General features: G+C 32.3%; 1 protein-coding gene across 1 annotated transcript in view; it reads right to left on the reverse strand.

Moving 5' to 3' along the window:
* NFAT5 (nuclear factor of activated T cells 5) overlaps nt 1-19,747 on the reverse strand; it is a 140,424-nt gene that overhangs the window by 21,689 nt on the left and 98,988 nt on the right. The window contains exons 5-9 of the mRNA XM_044663142.1: nt 15,669-15,861; nt 10,896-11,086; nt 8,483-8,655; nt 2,960-3,094; nt 2,745-2,797 (exon numbers count right to left, since the gene is read on the reverse strand). Coding sequence (XP_044519077.1) covers nt 2,745-2,797; nt 2,960-3,094; nt 8,483-8,655; nt 10,896-11,086; nt 15,669-15,861 — 745 coding nt within the window. The remainder of the gene's footprint in view (nt 1-2,744; nt 2,798-2,959; nt 3,095-8,482; nt 8,656-10,895; nt 11,087-15,668; nt 15,862-19,747) is intronic.

The raw sequence follows: 19,747 nt of genomic DNA on the forward strand, positions 1-19,747 counted from the left end.
AATTTTTACAGGTACCCTTCTAAATTGTTAAATGTACACTTTCTCTTATCCACACACCAAGGGTTTCTTTTCAAAACTTCAAGATATTTCCTGAATACCTTTTCCTAAATTTCCAGTTATGGCTTCTTTCACATATGTAAAAGTTATATTTCACATCACAGTTATGATTTCATCCCATAACAGTTCCCAAAAAAATCCCTCTGGAAAAACTGAGGCAAAATCTCTCTCATTAAAAAGATAAAAATGTCAAAATTAACAGAAGAAGCATAGGATCAAATGGAAGATCATGTTATGATTTAGTTTATTTACATACTTGCTTGTAAAAACCCCAGGACCTCTGGACATAGCCACCAAATAAGGACATAATTCCTTTCCATTCCACCACATGTCTTATTTTTATGATTAATCTTCTTTAATCTACTGTGGCTGGCATAACTACCCTGAAAAAATAGTGTTTTAAAAAATTAAACTACCCCAGATTTCAAAGTGTTTTTTTTTTTTAAAGACATTTACTTTTTAAGGCATGTTAAAGGGTTTGGGTGACTATGATACAATTTGTATTGGTTCTAGTTTTTGTTTCTTGCAAGTGAGTTCATAGGATATTGAGGATATCAAAGTACTCTAATCCAAGAGGAATTTTTTCCATGTTTACTAAGTGTAAAATATTTTGCTAAGTGCTACGGATATAGCAGTTAAGAATAAAGACAAATAAAAAATATAGTTCTTGTCCTTAAGCAGCTCACATTTTACTTGGGGGAGGAGGTAGAGAATATATTAAACAATAAATAAATCATATGATATAAATATATAACAATATGTAATATATATGTAAAAATGTAATATATTTATATATAACATATAATAAATCATGTATGTATATATGTATGTGTTTATATAAACTAATCTGATGAGGAAAAAGGAGAGAAAGAGAATACTAATAACCATAGGGATCAAGAAAGGCATCCCATAGAAGATGGCCCATAATCTCACCCTTGAAGGAAGCTAGAGATCTCAAGCACTGGTAAGAAGAGAGTATACAAAGGAATATGTACTGGTTAGAGATGGCCTGCTGAATTCTGGGGAAAGCACATAAGTCAATTTTGGTGAAAAATATGGTGTGCAAAAAGGAATAATATTACAATAAACTGTAACAGGTTTTGAATATAAAGCTGAAGAATTTTAAATTTACCCCAGAGGAGATAAGATGCCACTGATGTTTCTTGAATAGAAGAATGAAACAGTCAAGCTTGTGTTTTAGGAAAATTATTTTACTGTTTCAAATGCTGCAAATGAGAAATTTTATTTCAACTGAACAAACCTAACAGAAAACAAACAAGTACATACCACAGTTTTTCCTCATGGATGAGTAAGCCTAGGATATAGACAATGCTGAATTATTTTTCTTAAAGGCCCTATGCAAAATTAAAGTTAGAGAAATTCTAGACTTTCAAGGACTCTTAGATAAAAGAAAGTGACCTCTCTTCCCAAAAAGTGAGTTAAATCAAAGAGTAAGTATTTTTTAGTTGCTTCCATGATGTGCCCAGTACTATGTTGGGTACCCTGAAACATAGAGAAGTATCATGAGGCATGATCAGGAGTTTGCAAGAGCTTACACTCCAAGTAAGAAGACAAAATGCATCATTTCCAAACAAGTAAATATTAAATAGGACGGCACTAACTAAAGTCCAGTAAGAGCTACTGTACCAGGGAAATACACCTGGATTGTTAAATTCTATTGTCTCACTTACTCCCTGTAAGTACAAGGCCAAAGGAACTATAGGAAGACAAACTCCACTGGGAAGCACTGACTTTAAAGGCGTCTTTATTTCATACAATGCATAGAATTGGGTTGACATCGGTGTGTATGTGTGTGTTTTTTAAAAACACCAAGGGAGAGATATGTGTAATTAAGTCAATTAAACCATTCTCCAGCCTTGGATCCATTCTTTACTTAGGTTTGCTTACTATCTTTTCCTACAATCACTTCCTTTCTTATTCCCTCTCCTCCTAAAGTTCATTTTAATTTAAAAATTGTTTTAACTGCTCATTTGCCCCTTCTCTTACCACTGTCTATATATTTAGCTTTTTCCTCCCTGCCAGAACTAGTTCTTGATCTACAATTATACACTGGCTTCTCCTTGATTCAGTAAGAAATCTGGCCCCCTTCTATCAGACCCAATCCCAAGGGAGTTCTATGTTCTTTTTTATTCTGTTCTTTTATTCTTTATTAGTTCAAACCTTTGTATATGCTAGCTAAGGGATAATTTCTTAGAGAGATTCCAATAAGACAACCTTGTAAAACAAAATTGCAAACTACTTTTGCATGTATAAATGTAATATTTTTAATGTTAACTTTATTTCTTCCAACTTTCCCCCAAACAAAAATTAATGGTAAAGATCTTGTTGATTTCTTTTATTATTAATAATCACTGAACTTTGAATAAAGTAATTTGTATCCAGAAAAACAGAATTACAAACTTTTTTTTGAGTCCAGAAGAGAATATTACTCTTTGGTTTTAATTACAGAACAAGTGGAGTAAAACAAGTTTTAAACTATATACAAAAGAAAAGCTAGAGAAAGATAAACAATTTCAAACACATACAAAAGATAAATGTATCTTACAATCCAGGGGAAACTAGACCAGAAAGGAAACTTTTTCCTTTGGTAAATAAATATCACAGCTAGTTAGGAAGAATGACTAGTTAGGAAGAAATATAAACATAAAATTGCTTAAGAGTAATACCTGATGAAATAATTCCATGTCTATTTCAGCTTCTGACTTCCAAGAGTTTTCATCTGTTTGAAATAAAAATTAAAATGTTAAAATATTAAATATTATGTCATTCTCTAGTGATTATGGAACTTATGAAAGTCAAAGTTAAATATATAATAAAAGTTTCAGTAAGAGTTCCCTCTTGCATGCTCAAGTTAGTTCAAATTAGTATGGTTTCTACTTACCAGAAACATTCTCTTGGAAGATAACTTTAGTTCCTTTCAGAAAATTTTTGCCAATTAGAAAGACTTCTTCCTCTCCTTTTACTGAACAACTATGAAGGCTTTTCTTTAAGATCTCTGGTACTCCTGCTGGCTGAGCTGCAAATAAATAAGTACTAAATATAAAAAAGACACAAATACTTCTTATTTTAAAATACCATATGGAGCATAACTGAGTATTATTTAGTCTACAGATTGTCCATTTGCTTTGTTTGTCCATTTCTTTTGTTCTGTTGTCTACATTTTGACATTATTCTTCTTTGTTAATACTTTTATTAGCCCACAGGGAGGGCAAAGGAACAAGAGGTAAGATTCAAAGTCGATCACTAAGACGGCTAACGAGATTCTACTAGGTGTCAAGGAAGAGGTGCTGAGAAAGACAAAAAAGATACATTTGCTGCCTTCTAAGCACTTCCCTTTTAGTAAGAGAGGAAACATCTATACAGCTTTAATTCTATAAGAAACACATTCAAAGAAAACACAAAGGAGTTTTTGTGGTGGGATGGGGAGGAGGGGACATACTAGATCCAGGAGGATCAGGAAAGGTTTCATGTAGGGGTAGTACTTGAGTGGAATCTGAAGAAAACCAGGGATTCCAGGAGGCAGTAGGGAGGAGGGAATGTGCTGAAGGCCAGTGAAACAGTCAGTACAAAGATCTAGAGAGGGGAGTCAGATTGCCACCTCTGAGGTCAGCTGGACTAGAAAGTGCTTGAACTGAAGTGATATAGACTGGAAAAGGGAGTTGGGGCCAGACTGGAAAGAGTTTGAAATGCTAAAAGAAGAGTTAATATTTTATCCACTAGAATTCAAAATAAAACAACAATAATCAATCATCTCATTTGATTCTTACAATAACCCTGTGAAATAAGTGCCCTTTTATAGAAAAAGAAACTGAGTCTGAGGGAAGGGAAATGGCTTGAGGTAGTACATTAGATAGAACTTTACCTAGAATTTGAAAGACCCAAATTCAAATCCAGCCTCACATACTAGCTATGTGACCCTGGGCAAGTAACTTTACCTGTGTGTATCTTAGTTTTCTCATCTGTAAAATGGGGATAAGTGGATCATAGAATACTGTGGTGAGAGTGAGTATAAGGTATAAAAAGAATGGAAAAGTAGGACAGAGCTAGGTTATGATGGGATTTGAATATCAAAATAGAACACTTCCTATTTAATCTTGGAGGTGATAGGGAGCTACAGAAATTTACTGAGTAAAAGGTTGACATAGTGGAATCTGGAATGCCTGGAATTCTCTTCTTCTTCAACTCCACTAATTTCTATGACTTCTGTTAAGTCCTAATTATAATCCCATGTTTTATAGGAAGTCTTTCCCAATGCCTCTTAAATTCTAGTGGCTTCCCTTTGTTAATTATTTCCTATGTATCTTGTATAGGGTCTGCTTTGTCTACATTTGTTTGCATGTTGTCACCTCCATTAGACTGTAAGGTTGTTGAGGAGAGGGCCTCTTTTGTGTCCCCAGTACCTAGCACAGTGCCTGGTATAGAGCAGACACTAAATAAACAACAACGAATCGACTGAACAATGCTAGAACTGATTTAGTGAGTCTTCTAGGAAAATTCTCTTTGGTCCTGACCAGTGAATTCTTTGGTTTTGAGAACTCCAAGTGAGACAATTCTGCAGATACAAATGAACAATACTACTAATAGCTTATAGCCACAGAGAAGTGTGAGGGTAGGGGAGTAGGAGGGAACTCTGAAGGGTTAATCAACAGAGGCTTTGGAATCAAGACCTTCCTGACTCAAAGGTAGGCCTTGAATCCAAAACTCTTATCTGGCTTCTCATCAAAAATAAGTAGAAGGCCAAAAAAACATCTAAATTTTGTTCTTTTGGGGAATGAAGGTGACCCCTAGTAAAGTTAGCCGTTTTGGCAAGTGGAGACACTTAAGTATCTATAGTTAATGAGATGAAAATAATTTGCAGTTAAAATAATAATTCTTTTACAAATGAATATTTTTATAAATGTCTCACAAATACTCAGTAAGTTAAAAGGGTTTTTTTTTTATTTTTACAGTATTAAAATGTTTAGCAAACCTTTCTACTACATAGAAAGGAATAATCAGCCCTCATCTAAAACCACAAATTCTTATTACATTATTTTTTAAAACCCCTGCTTTCCATCTTAGAATCAATATTGCGTATTGATTCTAAGGCAGAAGAACAGTAAGGGTAATGGGGGTTAAGTGACTTGCCCAGGGTCACACAACTAGGAAGTATCTGAGGCCAGATTTGAACCCAGGACCTTCCATCTCTATGACTGCCTCTCAATCCACTGAGCCACCTAGCTGCCCCCTCATTACATTCTTATTAGTTGATCCTGGGTAGAGCTATGACTTGAAGCACAAGCTCTAACAGATTCTACCAGTCTGAGAAGACTTTTCTTACAGGACTAGGAAGAGGTGGTATAACTGCAACCCATATCACTTGTCAAGTAATTACTAGGTGGCGAATTTTTTTTTGCCATAATAACTCAGTAAATTGTGTACTAATGAAAGACTATAAACTGTATTTGTGGAAGAAGTACCCACATTCATGAAAATGGCTCATGGTACACTTAATTTTATCTTTACTACAACTAATTTTACTAATTCCGCAATTCAATAGTATCCTAATTAAATATTAAAGAAATAATGGAGGTACTTTAATTTATTTCTGTCTGCAAGTAAGAAATTGTGCATAAACATATTCGTATATACTGTATACACTGAAGTGAATGTTGTTAAAATATACCCAAAGACAGTGATGACTAGACCACCATGTGAGGTCCCAAGTTTATTTGGGCAGGATGTACTTTTGTAATCTAGACTTGCTTTGGAAAGGCATAATCCAGAAATACAGGCAAATATTTTGAGAAGAAAACCAAAAGGGGAAGTGTAAACCTATATAAATGGGTTTCATTAACAATGAAATAAATGAACTCTTCCCTTCCCCCACTTGCAAATGTTATGTAAAATTCCACTTCACTAATGACACTAAAACTTCCCCCATTATCTTTTCTTTTCTATCTCATTATCTTTTCCTCTAATGCTTAGAAGAAAGTAAAAGGCTGCCAAATGAGGCCCTTTAGAGGGTACAGTGTATGTCTTTATATTTACATTTACTATACACAAAGAACTAGGTTGCAACTATTCAAAAATAATACAACTTACGGGGTATTAAAAGGCCTTTTCTATTTAAGTAGGTTACCTAAAAGGATCAGCTTTGTACTAAATAGATGTAAGAAACTATATTATTTGGTTATCAATGACAACAATTTCTATTTATAAACTGGTAGAGAGGGGAAAAGTGGCTATACTACTAAGAAAACAAATAAAAGTTAAAAACACTATCACTTTTTGAATGCAAACTACTTTCAAACATCTATTTTCTTTGGCTAATTCCAAACAATATTCTTACCACGAAGTTAAGACTTTTCACACATTTCTACCTAATAAAAAATATTTAAAAGTTATGAGCATTGAAAAATGAAATCCTGAACCTTTCAGCTTGAGTTACAACTAACTATACAAGACTGCACAAATACAATGAAATAAATACAAATAAAAGGTTAAACACTTTAACTTGGTCTATTAATTCATTACTTTCAATGCGATCATGTCAATAATGTTATAATAACTACCCTACAAAATAAATATTTGGCAGAAAAACTGGTGGAAAAATACTAATACCTCTGTACCAAACCTTTTCCAATTTTTCTTTGCTGAGTGGGGCAAAATTCATCATGATTCTTTTAGGTTATTTTACATCTTAATCCATGATGATATAATTATTATGTATCAAAACTGGATGAGAGAGAACTGACTTGATTTCTGAGCTTTACCTTCTTTTTACAAATATGAGAAATTATGAAAGAATTTTTGGAATAAGGTACCAGATAATAAATCAAACTAGTATACTTAATTCTGGGAGAAAGTCACATTTCCAGACATTCCTGGCCAACAGTACAACAACAACAATGAAAAGATACTAAGAAGATGAAATCTAATGGGAAAACTATAGGCAGGAGAAGTGGTTACAGAAGGAGAAAGTTGTATTTAATATTTTTGGACAAAACCATTGACATGGGGACTCCCTGTAATAACATTCCATCTTAAAATACAAATTATGTGCCTGCTCTGCATCTTACAATCTTAAAGAGCTGGTCGGAGGATTGAGAAGTCCAATGATTTTCCCTGGGTCATAGAATATGGGAGGCAATACTTAAAACTCAGGTCTTTCTGATATCAAAGTCAGCTATTCACAACAGCAGTAGAATCAAACTCAAATTGAAATGGGAGCTGGGTCATTTATCTATACATAGACTGTAGGCTGCATATTGACTCAGAAAACCACATATTCTTGGTTTTGTTGTTTTTTTTTTTTTTTACATTTTACATTATACATTGAAAAATACATTTCACTGTACTCTTATTTCTCTTGTGAAATATTTCCCAGTGACATTTCAGTTTGGTTTGGGCTGCATGTTAGACATCTCTGTACAAGATCAATTGATCAACAAGTACTTATTAAGCATCTACTATGCACCAGACACTGTGCTAAGCAATGCGGAATCAAATACAATGAATCTATCAACAAGTACTCCATAAGCACCTGTGGCATGCTTAATAAATCATTTCACAATTTACTAATAATGTTACAGGATAAATAACCATCAGTAATACCAAAACATAAGAATACTTTGTGGAGAATTTTAAGCATGAGGAAAAAAAAAAAAAGACTCTTTCATCTTCCTTGGAAGTGATCCACCAGTCACTTCCAACCCAGCTGAAATGATTAGGGGCAGAGAGGGTGGCTTGGAGTCATTACCAAAGGACAGTTTTTAAAACTGCCATCAGGAGCAACACAAATACTGGCCACATGCCTTCTTTCCAATGAACAAGTGGTTTCAGATGGAACATCAGATGCCTGTTTCCTCCCCCTCCCTTCTGCCCTCATTTCCTCTCTGCCTCTCTCCCATCTTCCTGTTTCCCTCCATCTTCCTGTCTCTACCTCTAACCCAAACCCTGCCCACTTCCTACTCATTCTCATTGTATTTTATCAACCTATTAAAAACTGCTACATTCATATAAAATATATTCCATAAAATACATATTAAGACAAACATTTTCAGTTAATAAAATGTCACCTGTGCTTTTACTGTTTCATTAAGTACATCTACAACTACAATATTATTCACTAAGCTTAAGTTCCTTGTAAATATACCTTTCTGACTGGCTTTATGTAGTCATACCCACTAAAAAAACAATTGTATCAGAGCAGCATAACTAATGTTTCTGTGAATTTTGTATTTCTTTTATTGAAATCGGAGAAGATAACGCTCTTCTGAAAACTATTATCAGATATCATTAAGATCTCAAAGGTCTGACTGATACAAAAATTGAATTTAAAACTGTTTCTTGAAATCTTTTCAAGTATAATTAGATATAGTTGTATATGTAACCCCACCCGCCATATATCAAAGCTACTTACTACATAGAATTGGAGAGGAAGGTGTTTGTAGTGTTAAAGTTGAGCCATCTTTCCGCGTGATGTTAACTCGAAAAACCAATCTGGCCCGAGTGCTTTTTTTCTTAGAACCTGCAATTCCTATTCTAGCTTCAACATCAGCATTTCTGAGCTTCAAGATCCCTACACAGTCCACCCTAAGACAGGGGAAAAAAGGATAACATTTATTCATATTTACTGGCATGTTGTACTTAATGCAGATAATTTCCACAAATTCCCACTAAAAATTTCTGTATTAAAATCAAACTTGAATATAGAAGTCTTGAGACAATAGAATACTAACTACATTCCCTTCAGCAGGAAGAGAATAGAAATATATATATATATATATATATATAGTAAAACTTTTTATATTAAAAAATCATTAAATACATGGACCCAAAATTAGTGCCTATAAAATAACAAAATATTTCCTAGTTCTTTTTAAAGTTTGTTTATTAAGAAAAGGATTTTGTAATTAATTTTAAATTGTTGCATAAACATGAGTTATCTAACAATGATTTTGTGTTCAATATACTTGTTTCCCAATACCACTATTCCATTATTAGTGATATAATCAATAAATGAAAACCATATAAAATATAAAACACCATTTTTGAGCCTGAATATCAGGATTGGTTTAGAAAAGAGATTACTTCTTGAAATGTTTTTACCATACAACCCAGGCCTTCTTTTTCATTAATTATGATAAGCTGAATGAGTCTGCTGTATTTTTAATTTTTAAAAAGTCATAAGGGTATTATAAAAATTACATGTTTTATCAGAAATTCTCTGCATCTTCACTGTACTTTTCACCCATTTAGCATAGTTTTGAAAATGAATTCTGAAAACAAGTAGCATTCTAATAAATATCTTTTTATACTCTCAATTTTTATGACTGAACAGACAGTCATAGCTTGTGAATGAATACTCCTGCCACCAGGCATTGTGTCCTAACCATTTGTTGCTTTCACAATTCAATCGTTTGTCAAAGGAAGCCATGTCAAATACTAGACATAATAGGTGATTAAATGATATTTAAATTACTTCAACAACAGGAAATATCTACTGACTTTTAATTTACTTAAGGAGAAAAAAACTTGGAATTAAGACCTATATAATTAATATGTATTGAAAGAAAAATCTTACAAGTCACTAAAAAGATGACTTCCCCAAAATTAGAAAATTGTAATGTTCAGGGTTGGGGAAGCAGGGAGAGAAGAATTACAACAAACACTGGCCACTTACAGCCCACAAATTCATCAGTATTCTCACATAAGCTCTCTCAACTTTTTTGAGAGAAGAATTGGGCTATAGGGCATAGTCAAATCTTAAACAAGTCTAAAGGGTTTAGTTTTATATGTGTGTATACAACACAAGGGTTAAAATTAAAATAGTTAAAAAAATAAAATTATTAAACAAACTAGTTAAAAATATAAAACAATATTCACAAAATCAGTTTTAGATACGAGATGTAGATAAATGCAGTAGATGCAAATAGATATTTAGCAAGCTTCTCTTCTATCAGGTTATGAAAATCTACAAAAAATTCTTGAGTTCCAATAACTCAGAAAAAACAAAGTTTATAATAGACTTGAAGGTTTATAGATCTAGACATGAAAGAGACCTCAAAGGTCACTAGTCCCCCTTTTAATAGACGAGACTGCAGTCTAAAAAGATTAAGTGACTTGACAAAGCCAAATGGTAAGCATTAGAGATACAACTTTAACCTCCTCCTTGATTCCACAGGCAACTCTCCTTTCATTTTACCATGTTAAGAAAGTAGAATTAATTGGTAAAACAAGTTAGTGAGGGGAGATGTGAAAATGGAAAAGCAGCTGATCTGATTGAAGGCCCAACTACTGCAGTTTAATATTACAAAGCCCAATAAGCACTGTGACAAAATAAAATTCTACTAAATCATTTAGCTGATTATCTATTAATAACAATTGCCCTTTCAATGGGTGAGGGAGGGGGTAGGAAAGAGGAAAAGAATTTAGAACTCAAAAATCTAAAAGAAAAGAATGTTGAAAATAAGTAAATAACAAATTTTAAGAACTTTAAAAAAAGACTAATACTAGAATTTTTTATTTTTATAGTAATTCATTATGTTTCAAAGAAAATTAGAATATAGAGTTCAGGAAGAAAACCTAGCAAGCAAGCATGAAACACAATTTTTAAAAATTTGAAAAAAAAGTTTCATAAGGAAAGGCTGATGATTTTAAAAGTATTACATTCTATATTACCTTTACTACTTCACATTTGTTGAGGTAAATAAATCCATATAATAAAGTGCTTAAAATCACATTCCAAAAATTCCAAAAAGCCAAAATTAACATTTTTCCTATTCAACTACCCAGATGATAATACAAGAAGGAAAAAAATTCTTAATACTTACGCCAGTGTCATGTTGTTGCTGGGATCAAGGCCAACTTCTATAACTGTAGTACCTTCAATATCAACTTCTTTGCAAGGAGTTGTATTTCTACCTGTTACTCTACAGGCCTGATAAAATCCATGTGGTTTCACTCGACCAGAGTCATTACCCACAAACACTTGTAACACTACAGGCTCATTGTGTCCTTCAAGCTAGAATCAAATAGCAGAAAATAAAAAGTTAATTGACCTTCAAGAGTCAAATCATAAAATAAAATATTTATTTGAAAAAATAAAGCATGTAACTAAGATAAGAGATAACAACAAAATCACCAAATGTTTTTAAAAAATAAAAAGAGATTAAGAAAAAAATTTGAAAGTTTTATTTTTAATAAAGTACAAAATATTAATGTATTATCTTATGCTAACTAGAAAATATTATGTAAATATAAGATTATTAACATTGATATAATTCAATTTCATTTATGTTTAGGATTTTAGCAGTTGAAGTATATAATTTATTAGTATAAAAATAAAATAAAAACATTTTTGCTTAAATATTTATTAACACGATAATCAGTATCTGTTTGCTATATAGAGATCACTTGACAAATATTTTTATGATTGTCTTTATGAAGACTCTTATGAATCTAATATTAAAAGCTCTAAATTGAAAATATTGAGTGAATAAAAAAATTGTCTTCACCAAGCCAGATCCACTGAGAAGCTACAGTACAGAAAAAAATTCAGTGGAGACAAGAACTAAGAAAGGTTAACAGTAGTAAACAAGTGCACAAAATTTAGACAACATACAAGATCAGCTAGAAGTCCTAATGCAAAGAGATCAGGAAACTATTAACTTATTTTAATAGTAATTTACTCCTTCAAAATGTAGAGAAACTTAGCAAGGGAAAATAGATCTGATTATCATTAGCAGACACTCTAGATTTTGGGAGAACAGATTTCAACGGGGTCAAAGAAAGGATAAGCAGGATCCCATATGCTCAAACTTTGGGGAAGTCAGCCCAGGAGAGAGGTGAAATCCTCAAGAATAAAATTAGGATACAAATCAAAATAATTCAAAGAAGCAAGAAAACCAGAAACTTTTTGAAGAGTCTAAGAGCTAACGGATCAACTTAAATCTTAAGAGAGATATATACAGAAGATGGAGGCAAGGGCTATTGTTTCAAATATATGCAAGGAAAATCTCTAATAATTAGAGAAATGCAAATCAAAACAACTCTGAGGTATCACCTCACACCTAGCAGACTGGCTAAAATGATAGCAGGGGAGAGTAATGAATGTTGGAGGGGATGTGGCAAAATTGGGACATTAATGCATTGCTGGTGGAGCTGTGAACTGATCCAACCATTCTGGATGGCAATTTGGAACTATGCCCAAAGAGCTCTAAGAGACTGCCTGCCCTTTGATCCAGCCATACCATTGTTGGGTTTGTACCCCAAAGAGATCATAGATAAACAGCCTTGTACAAAAATATTTATAGCTGTGCTTTTTGTGGTGGCAAAAAACTGGAAAATGAGGGTATGCCCTTCAATTGGGGAATGGCTGAACAAATCGTGGTATATGCTGGTGTTGGAATACTATTGTGCTCAAAGGAATAATAAACTGGAGGAATTCCATGTAAACTGGAAAGACCTCCAGGAATTGATACAGAGTGAAAGGAGCAAAGCCAGAAGAACATTGTATACAGAGACTGATACACTGTGGTAAAATCGAATGTAATAGACTTCCGTACTAGCAGCAATGCAATGACCCAGGACACTTCTGAGGGATTTATGGTAAAGACGCTACCCACATTCAGAGGAAGAACTGCAGGAGTGGAAACACAGAAGAAAAGCAACTGCTTGAACACATGGGTTGAGGAGGACATGATTGGGGATGTAGACTCGAAACTACCACACCAATGCAACTACCAACAATTTGGAAATAGGTCTTGATCGATGACACATGTTAAAACCAGTGGAAATGCACACCGGCTATGGGGATGGGTGGGTTAAAAAGTAAAAAAGGAGTGCTTTATAGTTTACCTTGATTTAGCAAAGTGCCTAATAAAATACAATGCTTTCATTTGTAAAGGAGAGGCATGGGTAAGGCAGCAGTAATGGATTTAGAACTGGATGAATAGATAGATTTGATATATTAGTTTGTTAGATCTCTAGTGGAGATACTCAGATATCTGTGTTTTACCATTTAATATTTCTCTCTATGACCCAGATAAAAGTATAGCTAGAGAAAGCATATTTACGAAATTTGCGAATAACATAAAGCTGAATGACAATTCAATATTGAAAGGTTAGATCATCAAGATTAATCAATAAAATGACATTTAATAACCTTACATATGATTTAAATAAATTAACATGTAGAAAGAAGATGGGAAAAATATTTGTAGTTCATTTCTCTACTAATAGTCTAATATACATGTTACTTAGGGAATTGACTCAAACAAGAGATATTTCCCATAGCTAAATGGTCAAAGGATATGAAGAGGCAATTCTCAAAAGGGAAATGATATATCGATAATAATCATTTGAAAAATGCTCCAAATTACTAAGAAATTGTGTATTAAAGCTATTTTGAGGCTCTACCTCTTTCTCACCAAATTGACAAAGAAGAAAAATGAGAACTGTTGGATGGGCTGTGAGAAAACAGACACATGTATGTACTGTCAGTGGAGATGGGAACTAAACCAGTCATTCTTAAAAGCAGTTTGGAATTATATCTCCCCAAAATCACTAATCTCTGTATACCTTTTGATCTAATGATACTCATTATAGGTATACATCCAAAAGATATCAAAGAAAGATCTGGAAAACTCTTATTTAATACCTTATTACAAAAATATTCATAGCAGCACTTTCTGTTCAAAGGAAAGAACTAGAAACTATGAGGGTGCCCAAGATTCAAGGAATAAATGAATAAATTATAGTTATGAATGTCAGTAGAATACTATTGTGTCATAAGAAGTGATAAAATGGTTATAGGAATATTTGTATGAATTGGTAGAAAGTGAAATAAATAGAACTAGAACAATTTATACAATAATAACTTTGTAAAAATGAACAACTTTGAAAGATTTAAGAAATCTGATCAATGCAATGAACAACCATGATTCCCAATGCCCTAATGATGAAGAATGCAACCTATCTACCTTAGAGAGAGAGATGATGGATTCAAGATACAGAATGACACATATGTTTTTGACATAACTAATGTGGAATTTGTTTTGCTTAAATATACATATTTATTAGATAGGAAGGCTTTTATTGTGGTAGGAGAACTCTTGGTAGAAAGGATGAGTAGTGATAGTGATGCCAAAGGAACGTAAGAAAAGGGTACCAATGAAACACTTTAAAAATGCAGAAGAGTGAGCAGAAGGATTACAGAGACCCAAGTCAGATAGCTTCCAAATTAATGTGCTGAGTTTGTTATAATCTTTTTTCTAAAAAAACTGTATTTGCATTTTCATATATATTCCTCTTCTATTCTTTGCATCTAGAAATGTTTGTCAAGTTCATAATAAAAAAAATTTATTTGAGATGGGAGAGGTATGGTTAGGAACCACTTTGTCTGAATAAAGCTCTAAGAATTTTCAGCTCAATATATATCAGTGGCTAATATGATACAGAATCCAAAATGCAAATTTTGCAAAAATTGCTGTTTATTTACTGGTGATTTTTTCAATTTATTAAGATGATTCAGAAAAATGGAAATCATCTACACATTTTACTTAAAAGACTACATAAGATTAATTTTATATTACATTAATTAATTGAGGTGGCCACATAGTGTAAGATGTAGTCTTTAAAAGACTGGGCCAAAGAGGAAAGCAAGTTAAAGATTAACTCATTTAGATGAAGCTTATCTACTCAACTGGAGGTACCCTCCCCTCATCTAACAGGACTAATCATTACATTTAAATATTTACTACTGACTCTTAAAAAATTTATCATCATCACCTTTACTCTTCCTTTTCACTAGTGTACATAAATGATCATTAGATTTTGAACTCTATGAGTAATGAAAACTAATTTTGTTTCATGAAACAAAAACCACTTTTATTTCTTAATATCAGTTCCCCATCACTTTTTTGCAATGCCCATCTTCTCAGAAAAAGGGGACTATATAAACATAAGAATTTCTCTTCTATAAGTTGTGTTCAAGTTGAACGCCCTTCAATTTTGCACTAAAATACTTTGTGTATTATATTAATCATGAGGTAACTAAAAAATAAAATTAGGGCTATCAAGACCATTTTCAAAAATTATCACTACTTCAGTTATCAACTAGTTGAATAAAATTTTAAAAGATAATTTAGTCCAACTGTGACTGAATAATTACTAATTATTTCAATAAAAATATTTAACTAGTTTGTGTTTTGGAAAAACAACTTTATTCTGACCCTGCTGCACCATTCCCCAATTTTCTTTTTACTCCAAACCAAATATTTCTAGTTCCTTCAATGGTTCCTCATATGGTATAGATTACAAAATCTATACCTATCTTATTCTCCTTTGGATATGATCTAGCTTATGAGTTATTTTCTAAAATATAGCAGCATCTAAACACTATGGGAAACACTACTGCAGAGGTTCTGCTGTGCAATTAGTGACAATTTATGTCAGCAGCATGTCATAGTAGGATGAATTTTGTGGAGATGTTACAATAATAGATATTATTTAAATATTTCAGTTCAATTTTTGTCTATTAAAAACAATGGAAAATGACAATTAAGCATGCAATAAATCTTAGTATATATGATTAAATAAAATACCTTTACGGTAGGAAAGCCTTGTTGTGTCCTATCTTTCACAGAACCTCGGCTGCCCTCAGTCAGATATCTAGCTCTGTGTTGGGTCTCAGGTTGAACTACTATCTTCAGTTCCTTTCCCTCACTTTTAACAGGATACTGTCCGCACAACATAGGACTCTTCTTTGCTCCAGCTCCTTTCTGATTTTCCAATGTTCTGAGAAGTCAAAGCACAACATTGAAAAAATGTCATAAAAGAACATTCAAGAACACCAAATAAGATTAAGGAAGAAAGCAGAATAAATGGGAAGGTCAAAGTAAGAACAAAAGCTCAGTTTACTAATAAAACAATTATCTAGGATAACATCCATATATAAAAATTTTAAGATTTTCAGCAAAAAGTCAGATATGATTATATTTTTTAAATCAACAAGTTGGGTAGGGGAGAGAATGTATGTTTAGAGGTGGGAGGGAAAGGGAGAAGAAGGAATAAAGACTGAAAAAAGGGCACAGCTTTCAACATCATTCTCTCTAGTATTTAAATCCAAGTATATTTTAACTCAGGTGCTGTGAAAGGCTGTACTCAAAGTTTTCCCCTTTTTTGGGGGTCGACTTTGAACATAATACTCATGTATCTATATCTATACATTTATAAACATATACACATGCATGTCTCATATGATATATGTGTTCCATATTGTTTTATATATTCTAAGGTATACTACAAAATGAATTGATGCTATTTCCTTGTCAGATTGGCAAGAAAAAAAGAAAAGAATGTTAAAGAAAACTCATAATTATGTCACAACCTTCTGGATGACATTTTTTAGCTTCTGGTATGTCTAACAGAAACTTTTTACAAAGAATAATTACCTCCATTTAATAGTTCTACTCAAAGACAAACTCAAGGCAATCTTTTCTAGATATGTGTTCTTTGAGTGTCTATTTCTCTTAGAGATCTGTTTAACTGACTTTTTTTTTTAAACCCTTACCTTCCATCTTGGAGTCAATACTTTGTATTGGCTCCAAGGCAGAAGAGTGGTGGTAAGGGGCTAGGCAATGGGGGTTAAGTGGCTTACCCAGGGTCACACAGCTAGGAAGTATCTAAGGTCATATTTGAACCTAGGACCTCCAGTCTCTAGGCCTGACTCTCAATCTACTGAGCTACCCAGCTGCCCCCTGTTTAACTGTCTCTTAATGAAAGCAGCAATAACCTTAAAGCTCTCAAAGTAAAGATTTCCATAATCAGAATTTATAACATATAATATAACCACCAGGTTGTATTTCAAAAGTTTATTTCTAATTTGAGGGTTTGGAGCTTAGCACATATTTTCTTTGTAGAAACAAAATTCTCAAATGGTGGCTAGGCAACTAGATTTACCTTCAAAATCTGATTCAACCCAAAATATACCCAAAACACCATACACCATGCATTTAATAATAATAGTTAGCATTTATATAGTATATTCAGGTTTTCAAAGCCTTTTATAAATATTATCCCTTTTTATGAGGAAAAATGTGTATCACTTGAAATAAAGTGATAGAAAACAATTCTGTTGAATTAACTTTTTCATTTAAACATTATAAAATATATTTCAATATATGAAAACATTCTTTAAATAGATTCACAGCCCTATGTGTTCTTAGCATCATTAACCCAACCTATGCCTAACTCACATGGTAAACCAAGTATTCACTATTGACTTTACCTATAGCTTATCCCAATTACTAGAGAAAGAAGAATGGAGATAACCTGAATCCAAAAGGTGAAAGAGAATTAGACAGTGTTTAAAATGAAGTAGCTTCTCTGTTCCCTTTTCCAGGAAAGAGAATAGAGAGGTAGGATTAATGAGACTGGTATGAGCCCTGATGGCTTGCAAGGCAGTTAGCCAACCCATTAGACTGCTGAGAAGATAGGCAGGAACCAAAAAACATGTAGCAGCAATAAAGGAACTAAGTTATCTATACCAGTAATATTAAAAGATGGAGAGAGGAAAAAAAATCTTCTTATAGGGTCACAGCAACTAATAAAGGGCTGGCAGGTTGACAAGGTAGGATGGGGAGGGATACTAGGGAAGCAAGTGAGTGAAAAAGCAAGAAATGAAAGAAAGTTCTTGTGGCTATTAACAAAGAAGATTAGAATTTTCATTTATTTAAAAGAGGTATTTATAAGTTAGAGTCTGGATTATATCTATTACATTCATCTCATAGACCTCTAAAAGAATAAAATTTTAAAAATTTTTGAACCTATAATCTCGAGATGTGAACATTGTTTTAACATTCACTAACCTATCTAAGGATTAGACTATTCAGTCTGAACACTATATATGGAATCCCTATCAAGGCATTCTATAATCATATAAGATTCATTTGTAATCATATTTTCAAGTCACTTTATTAAAATGTTATATAAAAATCATTACAACATATCAATTAGCTTATAAGAAATGTTTTTACTTTACCTTCCTTTAGATAAATTAGTTTTTGAGAGGCCGGTAATTAAAATGAAATTTTCTATTCTGATATGTTAAAATGTTCTCTAATTTCGCACATTTGCTCAATCAGCTGACAAAATAGAAAAATCAAAGCTGAAAGGATGATATCAAAGCAACTGTAATTGACTTGGGAATTTAAATTTTTAAAAACTAAATCTTTAAAATTATCTAAATCCAACTATGCAGCTTCTTCAAAGATAATTTTACTGTCTCAAATCATTCACATAATTTAGAATACTTTTAAGGAATGATATCTAAATAAAAATAAGGAAGATGTGGCAACTATATGCAAGGTAGCTTCTAAATGCCAATCTGAAAAGGAAAATTCACTGTGTAAGCATATTTTTGAGTAAAATATTTGCAAGTGGAATTGATACCTTTGCCTCCAATATCTATTTTTCTTTAATATTATGCATGAGAACTCTCATCACAAAAAAATTCTACACAAATAAGTATCACCTCTTGATGACATCATACCCAAAATTTTAATTAACTCCACGATGAAGAAAAATGAGGCTAAAGATCACAGAACACTTGACAGAACTTGAAAATTATATGATCCAACATGACTAATCACATATTTTAGATTTTAACCTCTTAATACTATCTTATACATGTTCTTGAATGACTGAGAAAATATTTACTAGCTATTGTATATTAATGCACACACATTATTTTTATCTTCAAAAAACAATGCCTAATATCCAACTGGAGTCTTTTAAATGAGACCTTTTATGTTGGTCTAATAAATAACCCACATATCATTCATTATAACTACTGAAAAAATTTTTCTGAAATTAGTTGCCTATCTCTATATGCTGGACTTCAAGATCCCTATCTGATTTTTAAAAATCATTCACTATAGAGCCCTGTTTATTAATACTTGTCTGGATGGTAGACTTCTAAATTATTAGAATTACATGAATTATCATAAAATGCTAAAAGATCTCACATTAAAGAAAATCTGAGAATGTCATAATTTCCATTAAATCTCAAACTACCTCACTCATCATAGCATTCTTGACATCCAATGAATAATAGGAAAATTTTAGTGTTATTGTAAGATAATTCTTTGCTTGATTGTGTGTGGTAAGCTACTTAAGGCCTATTTCTTAAAAGCCTAACAATATTACATTTTCTCCATAAGATTATGAATTGACACTTCTATCCTTTCCTAAAAAGTATTGCATTAGTTCCAATTGTTTTTTCTTTTGAATGAGTACTAGGAAACTCTTCTTCTGCTTTATGAATTATTATATATTTCAGTTCACAAACCTCTTTGTACTTTATCTTGGATATCAAATTGTATCAAATATATTTATCTGATACAAAAGGAGAAATGCAAGAAAGATTAATCAGTATCTATGATATGTAATGTGAACATATCTCCCTCAATGAAAATTTTATTTTGCTTTCAATTTGTTTCCTCAATAGCCATTTTTAGAAAGACGCCGTGACCTGGTATTTTATTGAAGGCTTTCTTGAAGCCCAGGTAATCTGAACTATTATAATAAACACATTTTAAATTATTTTGAAAATTTAAGAGGTTTACTTAAGTTTTTGAAATCCAAGTTCTTCAATAAATTTACCAGAGTATTAAGACTACAA

This window comes from Gracilinanus agilis, chromosome 2, assembly GCF_016433145.1.
Source record: "Gracilinanus agilis isolate LMUSP501 chromosome 2, AgileGrace, whole genome shotgun sequence".
In the NCBI taxonomy this organism is placed as follows: domain Eukaryota; kingdom Metazoa; phylum Chordata; class Mammalia; order Didelphimorphia; family Didelphidae; genus Gracilinanus; species Gracilinanus agilis.